We start from the raw sequence: 24,672 nt of genomic DNA on the forward strand, positions 1-24,672 counted from the left end.
CCTAAAGATGTACGGTGTTAGTAGATTGATTGGTTACATGGGCGTATGGCTCATGGACCAGACAGGCCTGTCATAGTGTGGTGTCTCTGAATGAAATCTCTAAATAAAAAAACTACACAACCATTGACTTTTTGATGGGAGGTGTGCCATTGATGAAGGCACTGACGATGATTGGGCTCCAAGCATTCCTGTAGTGATGTCTGTGGGATGAGTAACATCCAACACTCATTTTCCATTGTGTGAGTACATCCCCAACCACTAGAGAGCTTTCATCTTGCTGCCCTCTGGCCAGCTTTACCTGGTCAAACGCTGCCTTAATGACAGGGGTTTTTGTTTCCACCTTTCTCTGCCTCCTATGTTTAAACCAAAGCAGGGAAACCCAAAAGAGATATTGATGATCAGCTTACAGGAGAGAGAGCAAGTGCCATTTGACAACACAGCAGATGACTGACAGGAGACTGGGTGGCAATTGGTTTAATTGGGCTTGTCCCACTAGCACTAAACACCACTTGTGCATTATCAGTAGGAAAGGTGATCTGCACAGGCACTTTGGAAAAATCGGGTCAGCAGACTGCACCCATCATTCCTGCATACAGGCAGAAACTGAAAAGCACGGAACTGGGAGAAAAGAGTGGGTCATATTCAAGGACTCAGCAGCAAGCCTGAATATGTCTCAGTTGTTACCGACTGAATTAAAAAATCCATGGACTTCGTGTCTCTAGGACGATCTGAGAGAATGGGGCAGGGGGTGGGAGAGGAGAGTGGAAAGAAGGAAGATAGAAAGCAGAAAGATGGAAGAAGGCAGGAAGAGAAATCAGGTCAGGCTGCATCTGTGGAAAGAGCAATAGTTAACATTTTGGTACTTCCTCAACCAGAATCATTAACTGATCCTCTTTCCACTGATGGTGACTGTGTGTTGACTGTATCTCTGCTTTTTTTTTCAGCATTAGCAACATCTGCTGTTTTTTTTAAAATCCTCATCCATTAAACCTATCCCCTCATTCATGTTGGAAAGACAAAGCATGATCAGTGATTGTGGAAGAATTGTTTGTGTTGACACAATGCAAGAACTGACAGGATACTTGACATATTGCATTAGGCACATCTGTGATCTTGAGTAATGGCCATTTTCTCTTGTTTTTACTTAGTGCATCTGAGTTGTAACAGGTAAGATGCACTAGCCACAGACATTAAGGCATACTACAAATCACTAGGTGTGGGCCTAAATTGAGTCGATTTAATTTATTTTTATCATTGTGTGTATTCTGAAAGTTGCTGGAATTCACATAACCATATAACCATTTACAAAGCGGAAACAGGCCATGTCGGCCCTTCGAGTCCGCACCAGTTCACTAGAACAACTCCACTAGCTCAAACCTCCCGCTCTCCACCAATAACCCTCCAACCCCCTCACCTCCATGTACACATCCAACCTTCTCTTAAATGACAAAAGGGACCCTGCCGCAACGATCTCATTCGGAAGATCATTCCATTCTGCCACCACTCGCTGAGTGAAAAAAGCCACCTCTAATATTTTTCCTGAAGTGTTGCCCCCTTACCCTTATCTCATGGCCTCTTGTTCCAACCTCCCCTGCCATCAGGGGAAAGAGTCTATGTCTAGTCTATCTATTCCTTTCATAATTTTAAATATTTCTATCAAGTCCCCTCTCAGTCGTCTACATTCCAATGAATAAAGTCCCAGTCTCCTTAATCTCTCCCTATAATCCAGATGCTGTAAGCCAGGCAGCATCCTTGTCAACCTTCACTGTACCCACTCCACCTTATCTATATCTTTTCTATAATTTGGAGACCAGAACTGAGCACAGTACTCCAAACCTGGCCTCACCAATGCCTTAAACAGCTGCAGCATCACCTCCCAGCTCCTATACTCAATATACTATGATTTATGAAGGCCAGCATATTCAATGTGATGCATTCATTGTATGAAGTACATCTGTTAAAGTCTGTATCTCAGAGCACAGGGTCTGACTCCCTCTCTCTCCTCAGTACCAAAAATATAAAGCTGATCGAAACAAGTATTGGAGTTGAGTGATTATTGTATAGCAAATTTCTTCAACAGTGATTGTGATATTTACAAAAGGGCAGAATCTGCTTGAAACACAGGAGCACTAATGAGTCTGTAGTGAACAGGTTCCAAATGGAAAAAAATATCACAGCAAAATGCACAGACAAGAACTCTTACATTAGACTGGGCCTCCTGTAAATTAGACTAATCCAACATCAAAGCCAAATTGTTATGAATTTGCAATTTGAATGGAATTATGGCTCTGACAGGGTTGGGTATATGTGGCAATTTCAATAGCTATGCTGTTGATAGTGAACAGTGAGATGGCTAATGGGAGGTAGCAATAAGTAACAGACAGTAGCATTTCTGAATGGAACTGCTCCTGGGATCAGCAATCACCTCGGTAGTTTGGCAGTGTGGTTGCTGCACCTCGTTCTTGGTTCTACCATTCCTGCATCCTCACTTTAGTGATAGCCAAGCTTCTCACTATTTCCACTTCCTCGTGCTCTCAACTTCTGTCCATCCATTGCAGTTTACTGGAGTTCCAAGAGATCCTCTTTTGGAGAGCAGTAAAAGCACAAAATGCTGGAGAAACTCAGCAGGTCAAACAGTGCAAAGGTAAAGATGCATAACTGATGTTTCAGGCTTGAACCCTTCATCAAAGTGTGAGAAAATGCTGGCATGTGTCCGAACAAAGTGATGGGGAGGGGAAGGGGATGGCAAAGGCAGGAAATGAGAGGTGGAGAAATGAGGGAAGAGTCAGCAGCGATGAGGGGGAGGAGGGATGGCTGGGTGGGTGGACGAACTGGAAATACAGGAAAGGGGGAGGAGAAAGAAAAGGCAATCAGGTTTAGTGGAAAGCGGGAAAGCAAATGTTAATGCCATCTGGCTGGAAAGGGCCAGAGGGAAAATTCGTCCAATTTCCAGGTGGTCTGGGTGGGATAGTAAACAAGGCCATGGACCGACATGTGAGTGTGGGAGTGTGACTCGGATTTGAAATGGTTGGCAATTGGGAGGTCGGTATTTTTGCAAACAGAGAGGAGGTGCTCAGCAAAGCGATCTCCTAATCTCTGATGTAGAGAACATCACAAAGGGAGTACCAAATGCTGTAAATAAATTCTCTGGATGTACAAGTGAAGTGTTGCTTCACTTGAAAGGCCTGTTTAGGGCCATAAACCATGGTGAGGGAGGAGGTGTGGGCACCTTTCCTGTCTTTCCAGTTTTTTCACCCACCCCACCTCCCCCTCATTGCTGCTGTCCCCTTCCTCCTTTCTTCACCTATCATCTCCTGTCTTTGCCCCTCCACTTCTCCCCACCACCCTTTTGTTCGGACACCTGCTGGCTTTTTCTCATACTTTTTAAAAAATTTTTAAATTTTTTTATTTTTCACACTATGTACCATACTGACCAAAATACACACAAACATTTCCCTCTTGAATATACACAGTATCATTTTCTCCCCTTTCCCCCCCTCCCTTCCCTCCCTCCTTCACCCCGCCCTCCCCACCCACTCAACGTTCAACATATATGATACATTAACCCATTAAACAATGTCATCACACAATGAAAATAAACAAGAAATTTGTGTCATCTACTTTTACATACTGGGTCAGTTCATTTCATCTTCTTCTCCTTCTGTCATTTTAGGTGGTGGAGGTCCACGGTAGGACTTCTCTGTTGTGTTCCATGTACGGTTCCCAAATTTGTTCGAATACTGTTATGTTATTTCTTAAATTATATGTTATTTTTTCCAATGGAATACATTTATTCATTTCTATGTACCATTGCTGTATTCTCAGGCTATCTTCTAATTTCCAGGTTGACATAATACATTTTTTTGCTACAGCTAGGGCTATCATAATAAATCTTTTTTGTGCTCCATCCAAATCGAGTCCAAGTTCTTTACTTCTTATATTACTTAGAAGAAAGATCTCTGAATTTTTTGATATGTTGCTTTTTGTGATTTTATTTAATACCTGATTTCGATCTTCCCAAAATTTTCCACTTTCTCACATGCCCAAATTGCATGTACTGTTGTTCCCATTTCCTTCTTACAGTGAAAACATCTAACTGATACTGTTGGGTCCCATTTATTTAACTTTTGGGGCGTAGTGTATAGCCTGTGTAACCAATTATATTGTATCATGCGTAACCTCGTGTTTATTGTATTTCTCATAGTTCCCATGTTTCATTCTTTATCTTTATGTTTAGATCTTGTTCCCATTTTTGTTTGGGTTTACAGCTTGTTTCCTCGTTCTCTTTCTCTTGCAGTTTGATGTACATGTTTGTTATAAATCTTTTAATTATCATTGTGACTGTAATCACATATTCAAAATTACTTCCTTCTGGTAACCTCAGCCTGCTTCCCAATTTGTCCTTCAAGTAGATTTTCAGTTGGTGGTATGCAAACATTGTACCGTGAGTTATACCATATTTGCACATCATTTGTTCAAAAGATAATAATTTATTTCCCAAAAAACAATTTTCTATTCTTTTGATCCCTTTTCTCTCCCATTCTCTAAAGGAAAAGTTATCTATTGTGAAGGGGATTAATGGATTTTGCGTCAATATTAATTTTGGTAGTTGATAATTTGGTTTTTCCTTTCTTCGTGAATCTTCTTCCAAATGTTGAGCAGGTGGTGCAGTACTGGTGAATTCTCATGTTGCACCAGCTTTTCATCCCATAGTGTATGTTCAGGTACCTTCTCCCCTATTTTATCTAGCTCTAATCTGGTCCAATCTGGTTTTTCTCTTGTTTGATAAAAATCTGATAGATATCTTAATTGTGCTGCTCTATAATAATTTTTAAAGTTTGCTAGCTGTAAGCCCCCTTGTTTGTACCATTCTGTTAATTTATCTAGTGCTATCCTCGGTTTCCCCCCCTTTCTATAAGAATTTCCTTATTATTTTCTTTAGCTCCTTGAAGAATTTCTCTGTTAGGTGAATTGGTAATGATTGGAATAGGTATTGTATCCTTGGGAAGATATTCATTTTAATGCAATTTTCCCTTCCTATCAGTGTTAGTGGTAAATTTTTCCAATGTTCTAAGTCGTCTTGTAATTTCTTCATTAATGGCTGATAATTTAATTTGTATAGATGGCCTAGATTATTATCTAGTTGAATACCTAGGTATTGGATTGCTTGTGTTTGCCATTTAAATGGTGATTCTTTATTAAACTTTGTGAAATCTGCATTATTCATTGGCATCGCTTCACTTTTATTTGCGTTGATCTTGTACCCCGATACTCCTCCATATTCCTTCAATTTCTTATGTAATTCTTTTATTGATAATTCTGCTTCTGTTAAGTATACTATGATGTCATCTGCAAATAGACTGATTTTATATTCCTTCTCTTTTATTATTATCCCTCTTATTTTATTTTCTGTTCTTATCAGTTCTGCCAATGTTTCTATTGCTAACGCGAACAGTGAGGGAGATAGTGGACATCCCTGCCTAGTTGACCTGCTTAATTTAAATTGGTTTGATATATATCCATTTACTGTCACCTTCGCCAATGGTCCCTTATATAATGCTTTAATCCAATTAATATATTTTTCTGGTAGGTTGAACTTCCGTAGTACTTTGAATAAATAATTCCATTCTATTCTGTCAAAGGCTTTCTCTGCATCTAAGGCAACCGCCAACTGTTAGCATCTTGTTTCCTTGTACTGCATGGATTAAGTTAATGAACTTACAGATATTGTCTGTTGTTCGTCTTTTCTTAATAAATCCAGTTTGATCTAGTTTTACTATTTTTGGTACACAGTCTGCCAATCTGTTTGCTAATACTTTAGCTATTATCTTATAATCTGTTTTGAGTAGAGATATTGGTCTATACGATGCTGGTGTTAGTGGATCTCTCCCCGTCTTTGGTATTACTGTAATTATTGGTGTTTTGCATGAATCTGGCATGTTTTGTGTTTCTTCAATCTGGTTCATTACTTCCAGTAGAGGAGGAATTAATAAGTCTTTAAATGTTTTATAGAATTCTATTGGGAGTCCGTCCTCTCCCGGTGTTTTATTGTTCAGTAGCTTTTTTTAATATATCCTGTATTTCCTCTGTTTCAAATGATTTTATTAATTTGTTTTGCTCCTCTTCTTGCAATTTTGGTAGTTCAATTTTAGCTAGAAACTCATCTATTTTGTCTTCTTTCCCTTCGTTCTCAGTTCGATATAGTTGCTCGTAGAATTCCTTTTCATTGATCTCCATTGGGTTATATGTCATTTTTTTGTCCTTTTTACTTGATGCCAATACCGTTCTTTTAGTTTGTTCTGTCTTAAGCTGCCAAGCTACTATTTTGTGCGTTTTTTCTCCTAGCTCATAATACTTCTGTTTTGTCTTCATTATGTTCTTCTCCACCTTGTGTTTGTAGTGTTTCATATTCTATTTTTTTGTCTTCTTTTTGTTGTATCTTCCCTTGTTGCTAATTCTTTTTCTGTACTTGATATTTCCCTTCCCAGCTGTTCTATTTTCCGATTGTAGTCCTTCTTCATCTTAGTTACATAACTTATTATCTGCCCTCTGATGAATGCTTTCACTGAATCCCGTAGTATAAATTTATCTTTCACTGATTCCGTATTTATTTCAAAGTACATTTTAATTTGTCACTCATGAATTCTCTAAAATCCTGTCTTTTAAATAGCATGGAGTTTAATCTCCATCTATACGGTCTCGGTGGGATGTCCTCCAGCTCTATTGCTAATAACAGGGGTGAGTGATCCGATAACAATCTAGCTTTATATTCCGTTTTTCTAACTCTCCCTTGGATGTGGGCTGACAACAGGAACAGGGCTATCCTTGCGTATGTTTTGTGTCTACCCGAATAATATGAGTATTCCTTTTCCTTTGGGTGTTGTCTCCACCATATATCCAAAAGTTGCATTTCCTGCATCGATTTAACTATAAATTTGGTTACTTTGTTCTTTCTGCTAGTCTTTTGTCCAGTTTTGTCCATCTTTGAGTCCAAATTAAGGTTAAAGTCCCCTCCTATCAGTATATTCCCCTGCATATCTGCAATCTTCAAAAATATATCTTGCATAAATTTTTGATCCTCTTCATTAGGTGCATATACATTGAGCAAATTCCAAAATTCTGAATATATCTGACACTTTATCATTACATACCTCCCTGCTGGATCTATTATTTCCTCCTCTATTTTGAATTATATGATGCTGCCGTTACGTGCCCTACCCAGTCTCTCCTTAATTTCTTGTGTTCCACTTCAGTTAGATGTGTTTCCTGCATGAATGCTATATCAATTTTTTCTTTCTTCAGTAAATTTAACAGCCTCTTCCTTTTGATTTGGTTATGTATTCTGTTAATATTTATTGTCATATAGTTCAACATGGCTATTTCATACTTTGTTTACCTCTCATTTCCGCTTCCTCATCAGCACCTTTCCCCCTTATCTATTTCTGTTTTCTTTTCTTGAACGCACTGTAAGACAACACTTCTAAAACATAAAATATTTCCACTATTCCCACATCTAAAATTCCCTTAAGCCCAAATGTCCCCCCACTCTCTGAGTTGCCCCTTGTCCCTTGCTGGGCAACCACAACTCCCCTCTCCATTTGGATTGCGAACCCGCTCACAAGCCTCAACTGATTTCGCAGTGACTGTTATTCTCTCCCACCCAACCCCCTCCAGAAAAGACTTTTATCTTCACAGATAACAAAGCTCACCCTCTTAATTCCCCCCTTACTTCCTTTCTTCACTTTTCTTCCCTTTCTTAGTTCTTACTTATACATTATTTTTCTTCTTTATATGAAGTTTGTCGTCATTCTTGTTCTTGTTACATCTGTTCATCTCTCTTTCTGTTTTGCAGGCGTTCTGCAAATTCTCGTGCTTTCTCCGGATCCGAGAACAGTCTGCTTTGCTCCCCCGGGATAACTATTTTAAGCACCGCTGGATATCTTAACATAAATTTATAGCCTTTCTTCCATAGGATCGATTTTGGTGCGTTAAACTCCTTCCTCTTCTTCAGGAGCTCAAAACTTATGTCTGGGTAGAAATTTTTTTTTTTGACCTTTGTATTCCAGTGGCTTTTTGTCTTCTCTCATTTTTTTCATTGCCTTCTCCAATATATTTTCTTTTGTCGTATATCTCAGGAATTTTACTAGAATGGATCTTGGTTTTTGTTGTGGCTGTGGTTTTGGGGCTAATGTTCTGTTGTGCCCTTTCTATTTCCATTCCTTCCTGTATTTCTAGTATTCCTAGGACCCTGGGGATCCATTCTTTCTTTTATAAATTCTTTCATATCTTTAACTTCTTCATCTTCCTTAAGGCCCACTATCTTTATATTGTTTCTCCTATTATAGTTTTCCATTATATCCATCTTCTGAGCTAACAACTCCTGTGTTTCTTTAACTTTTTAATCAGTTTCTTCCAATTTTCTTTTTTAAGTCGTCCACTTCCATTTCTACGGCTGTTTCTCGTTCTTCCACCTTGTCTACTCTTTTCCCTATTTTTGTCATGACCAGCTCTAATCTACTCACTTTTTCTTCTGTACCTTTTATTCTTCTTTTTATTTAACTAAATTCTTGTGTCTGCCATTCTTTTAATGCTTCCATATATTCTTGAAATTTTTTAAAATCTATGTACTGTCCATTCCCTTTATCTTCAATTTCTCTGTGCAGAGCTTGATGTTCTCCTTCTTCTTCTTCTATGTCTGCTCGAGGGTTTATGTCTTCTTCTTCTCTTCCTTGTATCTGTGTTTCTTCTGACTTTCTTGTTGAGCTGTTTGTCTCAGTTTGTTGGGTATTTTTTTTTATGGTGTCTTGATGTTGGTCCTCTTCTTCTGGGCTGGTTATCTGTTGTGTCTCTGAATTTCTTTTTTCATTCTCATCCCTCCCGTTCCTGTTATTTTCTGTATCTTCCCGCTGGGAGCCCTGCTGTCGGGTCTTTCTCAGCTGGTCCCCCCTCCCGTCGGTGTTGTCTTTGTCGTGCACATCGCGCACCTCTGTTTGGCTCCGTAATCCATCTTTGTAGTCCTGCGTTCAGTGGGTCGCGACCCTGCAGGGTTTCCACTGACCTCAGGGAGTGGGCTCCTCTTTCCATGGTGAGTCCCTGCTTCTTCGTACAGGTAAGGCCTTCACCCTTCTCTTCCGGCGTCTTTCTTTTCTTCCCATTGTTTTTGGTTTTTCTTTCTTTGCTGCCATTACCTCCACACCTTTTTTTTTATTTGCTGTGGTTTGTGTGTCTGGGGCTTTGCTTTTTCTTTACTTTTTTCCTTCTTTTCTGGAGAGGGCTGGTATTCTCCTACTGGCACTACTCCATCACGTGACTCTTCCATTTTCTCATACTTTCATGAAAGGCTCAAGCCCGAAACATCGGTTCTGTATCTTTGCCTTTGCTACATAAAGGACAGTGTTTGACCTGCTGAGTTTCTCCACCATCTTGTGTTTTTATTTCAACCACAGAATTTTGTGATTTAAATCGTGGAGAGCAGCTAGCACTATGTTCAATGAAACTGAGGAATCAGGACAAATGAAGATGTTTCTAAAAATCCCATCTTGAATTTTTGAACAGCACCTTCCAAATCCACAATCTCAACCAGTGTGAAAGACGATGGCATTGAATGGATGGGAACACCACAAGCTGTAAAATGCCCTCCAAGCCACAGACCGTCCTAACTTAGAAATATATTGGTAACACTGGGTCATAATCCTGGAACTTCCATCTTGATTGTGGGTACAGCCACATCTCAAGGGCTGCAGCATTTCAAGTGGGCAGCTCACTGCAACTTTCTTAAGGGCAATTAAAGATAGGATACTCAATGCTGGATTAGCCTGTGAACCCACATTCCTTGAATGGATAAGGCATTCCAGTGTCTACAAAATCATTCACAGCTACTAAAGGATGAACAAAGAGAAACATGCAATGGGAAACCATCGAAAACCAAGATCAAAGAGCATCCAGCACCGACCTGAATTTGGTCAGGAGCAAAGTCAGAAATTCCTTTTTACGTTAATAGTAATTCTATTCCCCCAAAAGGGAAATGGAGGCAAATAGAACTTTCAACAATGTCATCATCAGCTGTGTGATCTTTAGACATATAGCTCGGTAACAGGCGCTTTCATGCCGTGAGCCCCTGCCACTCAATTACACTCGATAGACCTACACCCCTGATAAGTTTCTGTACAGGTATCAATTAAGTGAAGTTATAGCAAATAAATTTCATGGATCAGTTGTGATTTAACTGAAAGGTGAGTGGGTCCAAGTGGCCTACGTGTTGTTTTTCCTTTTTGCATCGTTACTCCTGAGGAAGGCATTAGAAGGATGATTTGAACTAATTAAATGTAAATTTGTACCTCAGATTTGAAATCTGTCCCCCAAGTTGACTTTTCCCACCAATATATGGAACATGTGTTGATAGATGACTAAATTAATCTCAAAAACTGGGCATAGTAGCGACATTACTGTATTATTAATCAAGATTTTGATAAATGATCCAAAACCAGAAATTTATGCCAGTTAGGGAATTAGGATTTCATTAATTAAATATATCTAGAGTTCTTAATGGCAACCATGCTCAAATTGGATTGTGATAAAATCCAATTCTGGAATACATTTACTGTCACTATTTAGATAATTAATCTTGAACCACAGCAATGTGGCTAACTTTCAACTAACCTCTGAAATAGTCTGCCATGTCAGTCATTTGTATTGTCTTCAAGTTCCCCTCCAGTCACATGCTCTCCTAACTGAGGAAAAAGTTGGCCATCCTTCATTGCTGCTAGTTCAGAGAACAAGAAGTCGCAACCCAACTGCATTATGGGAGTACCTTTAGATCAAGGAGCTATGATGCAAGAAAGATGTGCAAAAAGTGCAACCATTATAAACTCCACTTGGGAGTTACCGTGCAATAACTGAGGGCAGGTACTAAGGAAGGTTGTGAGGCTTTGGCAGGGTGAGCTGAGCAGAGGTTCAGATTTCAGATTTATTGTTAGAGTACATACATGACATCATATACAACCCTGAGATTCCTTTTTCCTGCAGCAAGATTACCACTAATTGGTGGAACAAAGAATAATCTGCACACAGTGTAAACATCTAAACAAATAAAAGAACTATAAGCAGATAAAAATGTATATAAACCTACTGTGCAATATGGAGGGAACAAAGAAAAATCAATAAAGTGTACAATTAAGAGTCCTCAAATGAGTCCCTGATTGACTTTGACTCATTTGAGGATTCTGATGGTGGAAGGATAGCAGCTGTTCTTGAACCTGGGGGTGCAATCATGTGGCACCTACTCCTCTTTCCTTATGGCAGCAGCGAGAATAGAGCATGTGCTGGGTGGTGAGGGTCTTTGATGATTGCTACTGCCCTCCGATGGCAGCGTTCCCTCTAGATGTACTCAGCAATGGGGAGGGTTTTGCCTGTAATGTCCTGGGCTGTACACTACCTTTTAGAGGATTTTACACTCAGGGGTATTGGCGTTCTCATACCAGACTGTGATGCAGACAGTCAGCACATTTTCCACCACACCTCTGCAGAAATTTGCCAGGGTTTCTGGTGTCATACCAAACCTCTGCAAACTCCTGAGCAAGTAGAGGAGCTGACGTGCTTTCTTCATGATGCCATTGGTGTGTGGGGTCCAAGAAAGATCCTCTGAGATAGTGACTCCCAAGAACCTAAATTTTCTCATGCTCTCCACTTCTAATCCCCCAATGATCACTGGTTCAGTCAAGGATAGGCACGGTCTTTTGGCTTTTCAAAGTGCAGCTTTGTTCGGTGCAGTCGGAATATCAGTCAGGACAGTGGTAGGAGGTGGGACATCAGCGAGACTTCCAGTGTCCCTAGCGACAACATCTGTGGGAAGTGAACCCAACTGCATTCCTTGCTGAACACTTCAAGGGATTGGAGCTGGAGTTGGATGAACTCAGGATTATCGGTGAGGCTGAGGGTCATAGACTGCAGCTTTGGTGATATGGTCACACCCAAGGTACAAGCTGCAGGTAGTTGGGTGACCACTGGAAGAGTAAAGGGAGAAGGCAGCAGACAGTATTGAGTTCCCCTGTGGCCATTCCCAACAGCAACACCTGCAGATTTGGGTAGTGCTGAAAGGAAATGGCCTGTCAGAAGGCAACAGCATTGGTACCACAAAGCTCAGCAGGGAAGTGTGACCTCAGATAGATCGAGAGTGAAAGGAAACTCCATCATTAGGGGGATAGATAGGCACTTCTTTGGCTGCAAGCCAGACTCAGGATGGTGTGTTGGCTCCCTGATGGATGGTCCAGTATGCAGGAGGGGAAGGAGAGCAGTCAGATGTCAAGGTGCATATTGATACAGTTAAGAAGGTTCTTAAGGAATGATTATTACCTGTGCCACTTGGTAGTAGTAATTCTGCTGTTCAACCCTGAAAGTCCTGTTTTTTAACTTGCACCCTTCCTCCCTAAAACCAGATTTCAGATTTATTGCCAAAGTATATACATGACATCACAAACAACCCAGAGATGCTTTTGCTGGCAGGCAAGGCAGGATTTTCACTTATTGGTAGTGCAAACAAAACTGTACACAATGAACAAGTAAATAACTAAGGAAATGCAAACTGACCGTGCAAAACAGAGAGGAAAAAAAATCAAATAAGTGCAGAGTCCTTAAATGAGACCCTGATTGAGTTTGTTGTTGAGGAGTCTGATGGTGGAGGGGTAGCAGCTACTGTATTCCTGAACCTGGTGGTGAGAGTTTTGTGACTTGAACAGAGCGTGTGCTAATGTGGATCATTGATGATTGCTGCTGCTCTCCAACGAAATCATTCCCTGTAGATATTCTCAATGGTGGGGAAGGCTTTGCCTGGGTGGTGTCCTCTATTTATTGCAGGATATTGGTGTTTCCATACCACACTGATGCAGCCTGTCAGCACACTTTCCACTAGAAACTTGCCATGGTTTCCAATGTCATACCAAACCTACTCAAACTCCAGAAAGTAGATGTGCCGACATGCTTTACTCACGATGCCATTAGTGTGTTGCATCCAGGAAAGATCGTCCGAGATAAAGACTCCCTCTCCACCTCTGATCTCCCAATATCACTGGAATGTACACCTTTAGTTTTTCCTTCCTGACGTCAACAATCAGCTCATTGGTTTTGGTGACATTGTATACGAGGTTGTTGGTGCACCATTCAGCCAAGTTTTCAACCTCCCTCCTGTTTGCTGACTCATCGCCCCTTTTTTATACAACCCACAACCGTGGTATTGTCAGCGAATTTGTAGATGGTGTTGTATCGAGCTACGCAGTCATACGTGTGAAGTGTTTAGAATAGGGGGCTAAGAACACAGCCCTGTGGTTCTCCAGTACTGATGGATATTGCGGATGAGATGTTCTTACCAATCTTCAGTGATTGTGGTCTGGAGGTGAGGAAACCAATTACACAGTAGGGTGTTGAGTCCCAGGTCTTAGAATTGCTGATCAATTTTAGAGGGGATGATGGTGTTAAATGCTGAACTGTTGTGGATAAAGAGCATCCTAATGTGTGCATCTTTGCTGTCCAGATGCTCCAGGGCTTTGTGTAGAGCCAGTGAGATGGCATGTGCCATAGACCTGTGGCTACGATAGGCAAAGTGGAATGGTTCCATGTCGCCGCTCAGGCAGGAGCCGACATGCTTCAACACCAGCCTTTCAAAACACTTCACAACTGTTGATCATTCCACAAGACCACAACTCTATTCCTACCTGTATCATTAGTATCAAAATGGACCTTGACATTTGATTGCTCTCCTTCCCCTCCTACATTCTGGATTCTAGCACCAGAGAGGTTACACACCATCTCGAGTCTCACTTGCAGCCATACAAGTGTCTATCTTTTAATGCTCAGTTTAATGCTTGGCTCTAGAGCTCATGCAGAAGTGAGGATTTCAGATATTCGGATCATTGGAGATTCTTCCAGTGAAGGTGGGGCCTGTAACAGGCAGAGGTTAAACCCGAACTGGAGGGGGAAATCAATATTCTCACAGGGAAATTCACTAGTGCTGCTCGGCAGGATTTAAACTAAAGTGACAGGAGAGTGGGAAGCAGAGCAACAAGGCAACAAGTGGAGGAGTCAAGGGGATGGCAGGGAAGTCTGAAAGGACAGGTGAAGGGTCACAGTGAGACTGAGATGAAGTGTGTTTATATTAATGCAAGGAGCATTGTGGGTAAGGCAGATGAACAGAGCCTGGATCAGTTCTTGGCAATTAGAGAGACTTGGCTGCAAGGAAGACAGGATTGGCAGCAGTCTTCTGGGTTTCTGTTTTAAATGGGATGAGGAAGGAAGTAAAGTGTGGACGCATTGCTAATTAGAGTGAGTGTCACAGCTGTACTCAAAGGACACAGCAGTGGGGTCATCTATGAAATCTTTGTGTGTAGAGATCAGGTGAAGTCACTCTGACAGGGTTACACTGTAGGCCTCCCCATAGTCACCAGAGGTGTAGACAAATTTCAGAAAGTTGCAAGAGCAAGAAAGTTTTCACAGTGGGAGACTTTAAGTTTCCTAATATTGTGCTAGAGGTCTAGATGGGGCAGAAGTTCTTAAGTGGTCCAGGAAGGTTTCTTGAAGCAGTGGTTCTCAACCTTTTTCTTTCCACTCACATATCACTTTAAGTATTCTCAATGCCATAAGTGCTCTGTGATTAGTAAGGGATTGCTGGATGTGGGTGGAAAAAGGTTGAAAACCACTGTTTTAATTGTACCTAATTGACTCGTTATGTGCACGGTTTCAGAACTCCAAAGGAAATGGGCCAATGACAATTTTTTCTCATGCAAAATATTTCAGGAACAATTGGGTCTAGAGCAATGATTCTCATCCTTCCCTTTCCACTCACATACCACCTTAAAAATGCCTTTGTGGGTGAACAGGGACACAGACACACTTACAGACACACACAATTACACAGAGAGAAGTCATTTTCAGAGACACAGGGTCTGGAAAACAGCAATAAAATTAGAATTGAATGTTCATTCAATTGCTGGAACAATAGTGTTTGTACACATGCACCTGTGTACACAAAGAGGACTTTTGCTTCAATGATCTGTGTACACAAAGCCATCTGTGGTTTCAGCAGACAATTTGGAACCATATCAACTCATACTTTTGGAAGAGATGAGACTTCAAACAGAACCAGAAATGATGATTAAAACAAACCATGTGATTAAAGACATTTGAAAAGCTCCATTTTAACATAGCACCAAGAAACATCTGAGGTCAGAAATGCAGTAGCCTCTAAAAAGAGAGGTACTTTTCTTGTTTGTATTCATTTTATCATGAGAGATACACAAAATTAGGAAGAGTCACTCTGAGTCACTATCTCTTTAAAAAGAGGACAGTTCCACCATGTCCATTTTAAAATGGCCACTTCATGTAACCCTTGCCTGGTTTTGTGAAATCATCGGGGAGAGACTACAAGTACTGTAATGTCCATGCAAAAGAGGGAAATCATTCATATGAAGAAACAATTCTCTGAAAACAACTCGACAAGAATTTCTTGGGTTTTGAGAAGTGTGACACCTCACATCTATTCCATAATTGCTTTTGAGCAACAATTTAAAGAATCTGAGTTTCAACACAAAACAGACTAAACTTTAAAAATTGATTTTTTTATGATATTAATGAAAATTATTGTTTTGAAGATACCATTGTATTTATGCTATTAATGAAAATTATTGTTTTGAAGATACCATTGTCTTGGTGAATTTCTGTTTCTGCTTGCCTAGGTCGTAACATGCAATAAACTTGACATAGAATATTTTGTGCCAATTCTGGTTACCCCATTATACAAAGAATGTGGAGGTTTTGGAAAAAGTTCAGAAGAGTTTACCAGAATGTTGCCTGGATTAGTGAGCATGAGGTACAAGAAAAGATTGGATGCACCCGAGTTGTTTTTCTCTGGGGTGTCAGAGTTTGAGGCAATTACAATAGAAGCATTTAAGAGGTTTCTAGACAGACACAATGTACATGCAGGGAATAGAGAGACATGTATCTTGTGCAAGTAGTGAAGTTTTGCCATAAATTGGGCATCATGTTCGATGCAGACATGTGGGCCTAAGAACTTGTTCCTGTGCTGTACTGTTCCACATTCTATGTCTTCCTGTTTGGCATTAAAATACAGAAGGAAATGTGACAGAACCACAGCTGACAACAGTAATTCTGGATAGTATTTTCCAAGAGTTTTACAAGACTGCCAAAGCAACTAGTTTGAAGATTGGAAGCAATTTTGATTTTAGCAAAGAGAAAGAGAGCAAAAATAAAATTTGAAGGCAACATAAACAAGTTCTTCCAAAAATATGTAAAAAATATTGGTGAAGTATAAGGCCTTACGGTCAGATGTTTGATAATTCATAATGGAAAACAGGTTAATTTGCTCTGCTAGTTCCCTAATTCTCTGTTTCTATCTTCGAGGGAGAAAAAAGCAACTTTCTGAAAATATTAAGGAAGGAAGAATTTTAAATGAAAAAGAGGAATAAAAGGAAATTAGTAAGAAAATTGCACTGAATATTTTAATGTAAAAACACAGAAATGCTGAAGGAATCCAACAAGTCTCACAGCCTCCATAAGAGGGTAAGATACAAAACAGACGTTTTGGGCCTGAGCCCGTCGGTTATCTATTTTACCCATCTATGGACGCTGCGAGATCAGCTGAGTTTCTTCAGCATTTCTACTCCTGTTCCTACTTCCTATGTTCCTATGTTTCTGTGTTTTTAATACCATCACAGTGTCTGCAGACTCTTGTGTTTCCCTGGATATTTTAATGGCCTCAAAATCCAATAAATGTCCAAGACTTGATCATTTGTATTCCAGAGTACAAAAGGAGACATCTCAGAATCAGAATTTATTATCATGAACGTGTCATGAAATTAGATTTTTTTGTGGCAGCATTACAAGTCCAAAATTTGCTGCAAGTTACATTTTTAAAAATAATAAAAAAATTTGTACAACTAGTGAATGTATTGGTTATTTTTTTAATATTTTATTTTAAATTTTAAAACCACAATACATTCAATTAATTAACAGAATTTGAGTAACTGGGAACCTCATTATTTAATAAAGGATTCAGAGAGTAAACAGATTTACAAATCTTTTAGCTTAAAATGAGTAGTGGGGAACTGAGAGAGACAATCCCAATGGATGTAACACCCAGAAGATATCAAAGTGATTACATAAAGTTAATACATGTTTCCAGAAGGGGAATTGTGATTGACGAACCTACTGGAGTTGTTTTGAGGTTGTAACTAGTTGAATAGAAAATGGAAAACCAATCGGCGTAGTGTTCTTGGAGTCTGACAAATCCTTTGATAAAGTTTCATAAAAGAGATTAATGTGCATCATTAAATTGTATAGTATTGGGAGTAATGCAACAAACACCATGGCTTGAATATTGAAGGACAGACAAAAAAAAAGGATAGTAGCAATAAATGTGTCTTTATCAGGACGGCTGGTGATAATTACTGTGGAACTGCAGGGATCAGTGCTTAGGTCTCCGTAATTCACAGGACACATCATGGATTTGATGAGGGAACAAAATGTGATATACGAGTTGCCAACAAAACTAAAGTGGCAGAGAATGCGTATTGTGAAGGGGATGCAAATTGTTTCAAGACAATTTAAACTGATAGAGCGAGTAAACACTGAACAAACGCAGTTTAACGTGTATGAATTTGAAGTCATCCACCATGCTCGGAAAAACAAAGGCAATAAAATGAGATAAATGGAGCATGACTGGAAAACAGTGACATATTGAGAGGCGTTCTCATCCACCAACCACTGAAAACAAAGATAAAGATGCAGCAAGCAGTTACGAAAGTAAATGGTCTGTTGGTCGTCATAGCAAAAGGTTTTTTTTCTGCAGAAACGAGGATGTCTTGTTACATTTACTGTTTACAGTGCCTCAGTGAGCCATACCTGGTGTGCTGTGTACAACTCTCCTCATGCAAGAGAATATAAACATGGCACACAGCAAGTGCAGGAAGATTCACCACACAGATCACTAAAAGGATGGGATTGAACTATGAGGAGAGGTTGGGTCAACGAGGTTTCACAATAGTTCATAAAAATCGTGGGGGAGGTGGGTGATGGGGAGAGAGAGGCAGGGGAATCTCATTGAAACAAAAAAAATTCCAACAAGGCAAGACAGATTGGAGAAGAGATAGATGTTTCCCCTGGCTGGAAGCAGAATGAGGGGTCCACAGCCTCAGAATACAGGGTATGAAGCAGGGAGAAATGTTTTCATTCAAAGGGCGAAACTGGAATTTACTACCACAGAGGGCCTTGGAGGACAAACTGCTGAATATGTTTCAAGAGGCAAATACATTTGAAGCCACAAAAAGGGATCACAGTATGGGAAATGGGAATGTGGAGTGAGGACAGATCATCAGCTGTGATATTGAATGGCACAGCAGAATTGAAGGGCTGAATGTCCTACTCCTGCCCCTCTGCTTCTGTGTTCTCAAAAAGAGCCATGAGAGCTGGGCAGTACCAACCATTCACAAAGTAGGTTCCAAACCTATAGCCAGCACATCACTTGTGTTATTATTTTAAGAGGACAGAGAACATGATCTACGTTTAATATCCTGGCTGATCGATTTTGAACATTTATACTCATGATTCCTGTTCTCTTGTAAAATAGTGGCTCTTTATAAATGTCCTGCTTGTCTCTCATATGATTCACAATTAAAATACGATGTGGTGTGGCTAGGGGTGGGAAAAGAGGGAGGGTAAAAATTGGAGCACCCCTTGCCAATGTTTTGCTGGCAATCATGAATTCTGGTTGGACAGGATCAGTGGTGGGGCTGAACTTTGGATGCCAAGCATGGGTGAGGGCAGTGATGTAGCCAGGACAAGAAGAATGTGGTGAGAGATGGATTGGAAGCAGTCAAGCAACTGTTAAAGGGTAATTTTAAGTCAAAAATATGGCAATGGTTGCAATGGATTTGAGTTGCGGGCAATGCCTGGAATGTCTTGGACAGTTGGCAAGGAAGTAATAGGAATAAACTCAAAAATTAATTTCAAAGCCCTAATTGTGTCTCGGGCATCGTCTCACTTTATTTTTCTGCTTCCTCACCAGTTGGCAAGTGATTATGCTTGGCTTGGAAGCAAGGAGTCTGCAGTAGAGCAAAACACAAAAAATCAGAGAGATGTACATTAAAATTGGCCCTTCGGCACGGATTCTGCCCTGAGCATCACACTAATCCAGCATTCAGCCATTTAAAAAAATTCTTCATACGTTCTCATCAACTTCCACCAGATTTTGCCACTCAACCACATGTTACATGTACCAAGATGCAGTGATGGAAGATGTTTTGTGACCAGAGCAGTTAGACGTCTTATACATAGTACAAGTCATATACAGTACAAAAGTTCAGAGTTACAGAGAGAGATCAGTTGTTAGGGAGCAAAGGCAACACAATTTTACTCCTTTGAAATTCATTCAAGAATCTGATATAGACCAAACTGGATTTATTAAAAAAAGACAAACAACGGACAATATCTGTAAATTCATTAACTTAATCCATGCAGTACAAGGAAACAAAACTCCAACAGTAGTGGTTGCTTTAGATGCAGAGAAAGCCTTTGACAGAGTAGAATGGAATTATTTATTCAAAGTACTACAAAAATTCAACCTACCAGAGAAATATATTAATTGGATTAAAGCATTATATAAGGGACCATTGGCGAAAGTGACAGTAAATGGATATATATCAAACCAATTTAAATTAAGCAGATCAACAAGGCAGGGATGTCCACTATCTCCCACACTGTTCGCGTTAGCTATAGAACCACTAGCAGAACTGATAACAACAGAAAATAAAATACGAGGGATAAAAATAAAAGAGAAGGAATATAAAATCAGTCTATTTGCAGATGACGTTATAATATACTTAACAGAACTAGAAATATCAATAAAAGAATTATATAAGAAATTGAGGAATATGGAGAAGTATCGGGGTGCAAGATCAACGCAAATAAAAGTGAAGCAATACCAATGAATAATGCGGATTTCACAAAGTTTAAGTAAGAATCACCACTTAGATGGCAAACACAAGCAATTCGATACCTAGGTATACAACTAAATAATAATCTCGGCCATCTATATAAACTAAATTATCAGCCATTATTGAAAAAATTACAAGATGACTTAGAGCACTGGAAAGACTTACCACTAACACTAATAGGAAGAATAAACTGTATTAAAATAAACATCTTCCCAAGGAGACAATACCTATTTCAATCATTACCAATTCACCTAACAGAGAAATTCTTCAAGGTGCTAAAGAAAATAATAAGGAAATTCTTATGGAAAGGAGGGAATCCGAGGATAGCACTAGATAAATTAACAGAATGGTACAAACAAGGAGGCTTACAACTACCAAACTTTAAGAATTATTATAGAGCAGCACAATTAAGATACCTATCAGATTTTTATCAAACAAGGCAAAAACCAGATTGGACCAGATTAGAGCTAGATAAAATAGAGAAGATACCTATATAAGTGGGATGAAGAATTGGTGCAACGTAGGAATTCACCAGTATTACACCATCTGCTCAACATTTGGAAGAAGATTCACGTAGAAAGAAATAAAATAAATTATCAACTACCAAAATTAATATTGACACAAAATCAACTAATCCCTTTCACAATAAATAACCTTTCCTTCAGAGAATGGGAGAGAAAAGGAATCAAAAGAATAGAAAATTGTTTTTCAGGAAATAAATTATTATCTTTTGAACAAATATAACAAATATAACTCACGATACAAGGTTTGCATACCACCAACTGAAAACCTACTTGAAGGAGAAATTGGGAAACAGTCTGAGGTTAACAGAAGGAAGCAATTTTGAATATATGATTACAGACACAATGATAATTTTAAAATTTATAACAAACATGTACATCAAACTGCAAGAAACGGAGAATGAGGAAACAAACTGTAAACCTAAACAAAAATGGGAACAAGATCTAAACATAAAGATAAAGAATGAAACATGGGAAAAGCTATGCTCCGGAACTATGAGAAATACAATAAACACGAGGTTACGCATGATACAATATAATTGGTTACACAAGCTATACATCACGCCCCAAAAGTTAAATAAATGGAACCTAACAGTATCAGATAGATGTTTTCGCTGTAAAAAGGAAACAGGAACAACAATACATGCAATTTGGACATGTGAGAAAGTGGAAAAATTTTGGGAAGATCTAAACCAGATATTAAATAAAATCACAAAAACCAATATACCAAAAAACCCAGAGATCTTCCTTCTAAGTAATATAAGAAATAAAGAATTTGGACTCGATTTGGATGGAGCACAAAAAAGATTTATTATGATAGCCCTAGCTGTAGCAAAAAAATGTATTATGTCAACCTGGAAATTAGAAGACAACTTGAGAATACAACAATGGTTCATAGAAATAAATAAATGTATTCCATTAGAAAAAATAACATATAATTTAAGAACTAACATCACAATATTCGAACAAATATGGGAACCATACATGAAATACAATAGAGAAATCCTACCATGAACCTCCACCACCTAAAATGACAGAAGGAGAAGACAACGAAATGAACTGACTCAGTATATAAAAGTAAAAGATAAAAATTTCTTGTTTATTTTATTAAGTGTCGACATTGTTTAACGGATTTAATGTATCTTATAGATTGAACTTTGAATAAATGGGAAGGGAGGGAGGAAAAAGGGGAGAAAATGACACTATATATTCAAGAGAAAAATGTCTGTATGTATTTTGGTCAGTATGGTTTATTGTGTGAAAAATAAAAAAAATTTTAAAAAAAGAATCTGATACAGAAACTATCCTTGAATCTGCTGGTATAAGGTGGGGGGGGAGAGGGTGAAGAGAGCGTGACTGGGCTGAGTCTTATAATATGTTGGCTGCTTTTTCAAGGCAGCAGAAGTTATAGATGGAGTTGATGGAAGGGAGTGGGGGGGTGGTGGTATGATGGTCTGAGCTGCGTTCACAACCCCCTGCAGTTTCTTGCAGTCAAGCTCAGAGCAGTTCCCATACCACTCATTGATGCACTCCAATAGGATGCTTTCCTTGGGGAAATTAACTGGCCAATTATCCTGCAAACCCACATGCCTTTGGGATGCAAGATGAAACCAAAGCATCTGGAGATTGCCAACCCAGTCACAAGGAGAGTGTGCAAACTCCCTACAGAGAGCGCTGGAGGTCAGGAATAAACCCAGGTCCCTGGTGCTGGTTCTTCTAACTTTGTCACTCTGCTGCCCAAGTGGCTGAAAATCATCTGGAACAAGGAGGAAAGAGTATGTGAAAGAAAAAGGATAAAATTAAAAATAGCTGTGAAAAAAAGAACTACATTAAAAATTCTACTTGCCTGCTGTTGGCAAGATGGTGCATGTAATCCTGGCAAGTTGGACAGTACCACCTACTGGCTGGAGTGACCATACAAATTACAAAGTCACCTGGTGATCAAAATCTACCATTGCAGCATGACAGGGGACAGTTGATAAAGAAAATCTAAATGGGATATGTGGATACAGCAAAATGGTGACATGCAAAGTTAAGTGCATTCAGCTGATCAATAATGCAGTGAACAGCAACTGCTATGCCTGTATTTGGCTAATCTATTTTTTTAAATGTACATTTTATTGGCAAGGAGATTTGAGAACCATTGTTGCAACATTGTTCCCAGGGCAGGATCAGCAAATACCAAGGACATAAGTACAAAGTCAAGGGAGAGAAATTTAGTGGAGCATCAGGGGTGTAGTGGCTTATCAGAGGCTTAATCGAACCGGCTCAGGAGGTTCTGAGTGACATCATGACATCACAATGCGATGACGTCATTTGGATTGTGAGAGGTTTAAGTGAACAACTGTTTAAGTGAACGACTTTGACTGAACTTCGACTCGACTATGTCTGATCATTTTCTCCTTCATTTCGCACTGCGACACAGTTGCTACATTGGTGATGTGACATGTTGTGTTGGTAGATAAATTGTGGCAGATTTTTAGAGTAGGTCACATCCAAACACTTCAGAAAATATCTCATTTAAAATACTGAAGCTCTGCTCAAGCCAGACAGGCCCAGCTCCAAAGAATTACATTTTGAAAAGCAACAGATGCAAGAATTCGGAGGATTAGGTTTGGAGCCACAGGCTGTCTGAGTGCAATTTGTTGTTCTAAGAGGATTATGTGGTTTTGCAAGCAGAGGGAGTCAAACAAGCTTTTCTCTGAGTGTTTGAGAGAGAGAGAGAGAGAGAGAGAGAGAGAGAGAGAGAGAGAGAGAGAGAGAAGAGAATTCAGCTCTACAGTTCAGCAGCAGCAGCTGGGACTGGAACAGGACAAGCTGGCAAACTTGTGGAAAAACCCCATTTTAAAGACTGGTTGTGAGTTCTTAGTTCAGCCTGGGAAAAGCCCTTGTGGTCCATACAAGAGGAGAGGATTGGCTGCCTAATGTTTCACTTGAAATAAGGGAAGCAAAAAGGAACTCTGTGGTGACCTGAAAGAAAGAGGTTATCTGAAAAACCCTGATGGGAAAGTTTCTTCGGCAAGACACTGACGTGGCTGATTAGAAGGAATCAGTTTGTGTCCAGCGAATAATAAATCTCTCTCTGAAAACCGACAGGAACTTTCCTGAGCAGTAACCATTCACCTTTCAAGCACCAAAGCATGGTGAAATTCATCAATGTTAAATTCTGTGCACAGTATAAGAATTGCCTGCAACCATTGAAGTTGGAGGAATGAGAAGTGAGATTGGACTGTGAACCAAATAATTTTTCTGAACTTACACACATTACATACACGCGTGCTTAGAATTAGAAAGGGTTTACGTTAGGTTAAGTAAGTTAATAGTAATAAGTTAAAGTGTGATTCTGTTTTCATGTTTAAAGATAATTAAAAGCAACCTTTGTTTAAGTAGCCATTTGTCTTGGTAAATATCTATTGCTGCTGGGTTTTGGGGTCCTCTGGGCTCGTAACAGTGACCCCGATGGGCCCAAATGGATTTTGGACCCAACATCGATAACGCAGCAATTTTGCTCAAACTGCCTGTCTTTTCGACCACTCAATCTGAAGTTTGGTTTGGGCTGGCTGAGGTGCAGTTCCACATTTGCAAGACAGAAGTGGATGCCACTAAGTACTATCAAGTGGTAAGCACCCTTGACCAGGACACGGCCGGTCGAGTAGTGGACTTCCTTTGGGACCCACCATACTCTCGACAAGTATGAAGCCCTAAAAGCTCTCCTTCTCCAGATTTACAGTCTCTCATGGCACAAGCGAGCTGCACGGCTCCTCCATATCAATGGACTGGGGACTGCGCCACTTCGGAGTTAATGAACAACATGTTGGCACTGGCAGATGGCCATAGGCCTTGCTTGCTCTTCGAGCAGTTGTTTTTAGAGCATATGCCAGAGGACATCTGCCTCATGTTGGCTGATGAGGACTTTGATAACCCTTGGAACAGTGGCCACACATGCAGACATTTTGTGGCACGCAAAACAACAAGGCGCAAGGCCCACAGAAATTAGTGCTGCATCACACTCAAAGGCCCAGGCTCCCCAAGTACAGGCGACGAGAGTGCACATTCCCCCAGACAAGCATGATTCCATAATAACCACCTGGTGTTTTTACCATCAACACTGGGGTTCTGGAGCTCGCTGCTGCCGACCCCCTTGCATTTTTCTG

At 39.8% G+C, this 24,672-nt stretch overlaps 1 protein-coding gene across 18 annotated transcripts in view; it reads right to left on the reverse strand.

Moving 5' to 3' along the window:
• pnpla7b (patatin-like phospholipase domain containing 7b) overlaps positions 1-24,672 on the reverse strand; it is a 496,626-nt gene that overhangs the window by 44,116 nt on the left and 427,838 nt on the right. For 3 of the 18 annotated variants that reach the window (XR_011356243.1, XR_011356249.1, XM_069933180.1), the window contains exon 34: positions 12,352-12,424. The exons of 12 other annotated variants lie outside the window; for them this stretch is intronic. Coding sequence is in view for 1 of the 6 variants with exons in the window: in XM_069933180.1 (XP_069789281.1) it covers positions 12,383-12,424 (42 nt within the window). In the remaining 5 variants the exon portion in view is untranslated. Of the gene's footprint in view, positions 1-2,425; positions 2,583-7,396; positions 7,465-12,351; positions 12,425-24,672 lie in introns of all 18 variants that reach the window. 3 more of the 18 variants (XR_011356245.1, XR_011356246.1, XR_011356247.1) reach the window with 2 other exon arrangements.

The sequence above is a fragment of the Narcine bancroftii genome, chromosome 1 (genome assembly GCF_036971445.1).
Source record: "Narcine bancroftii isolate sNarBan1 chromosome 1, sNarBan1.hap1, whole genome shotgun sequence".
NCBI lineage: Eukaryota > Metazoa > Chordata > Chondrichthyes > Torpediniformes > Narcinidae > Narcine > Narcine bancroftii.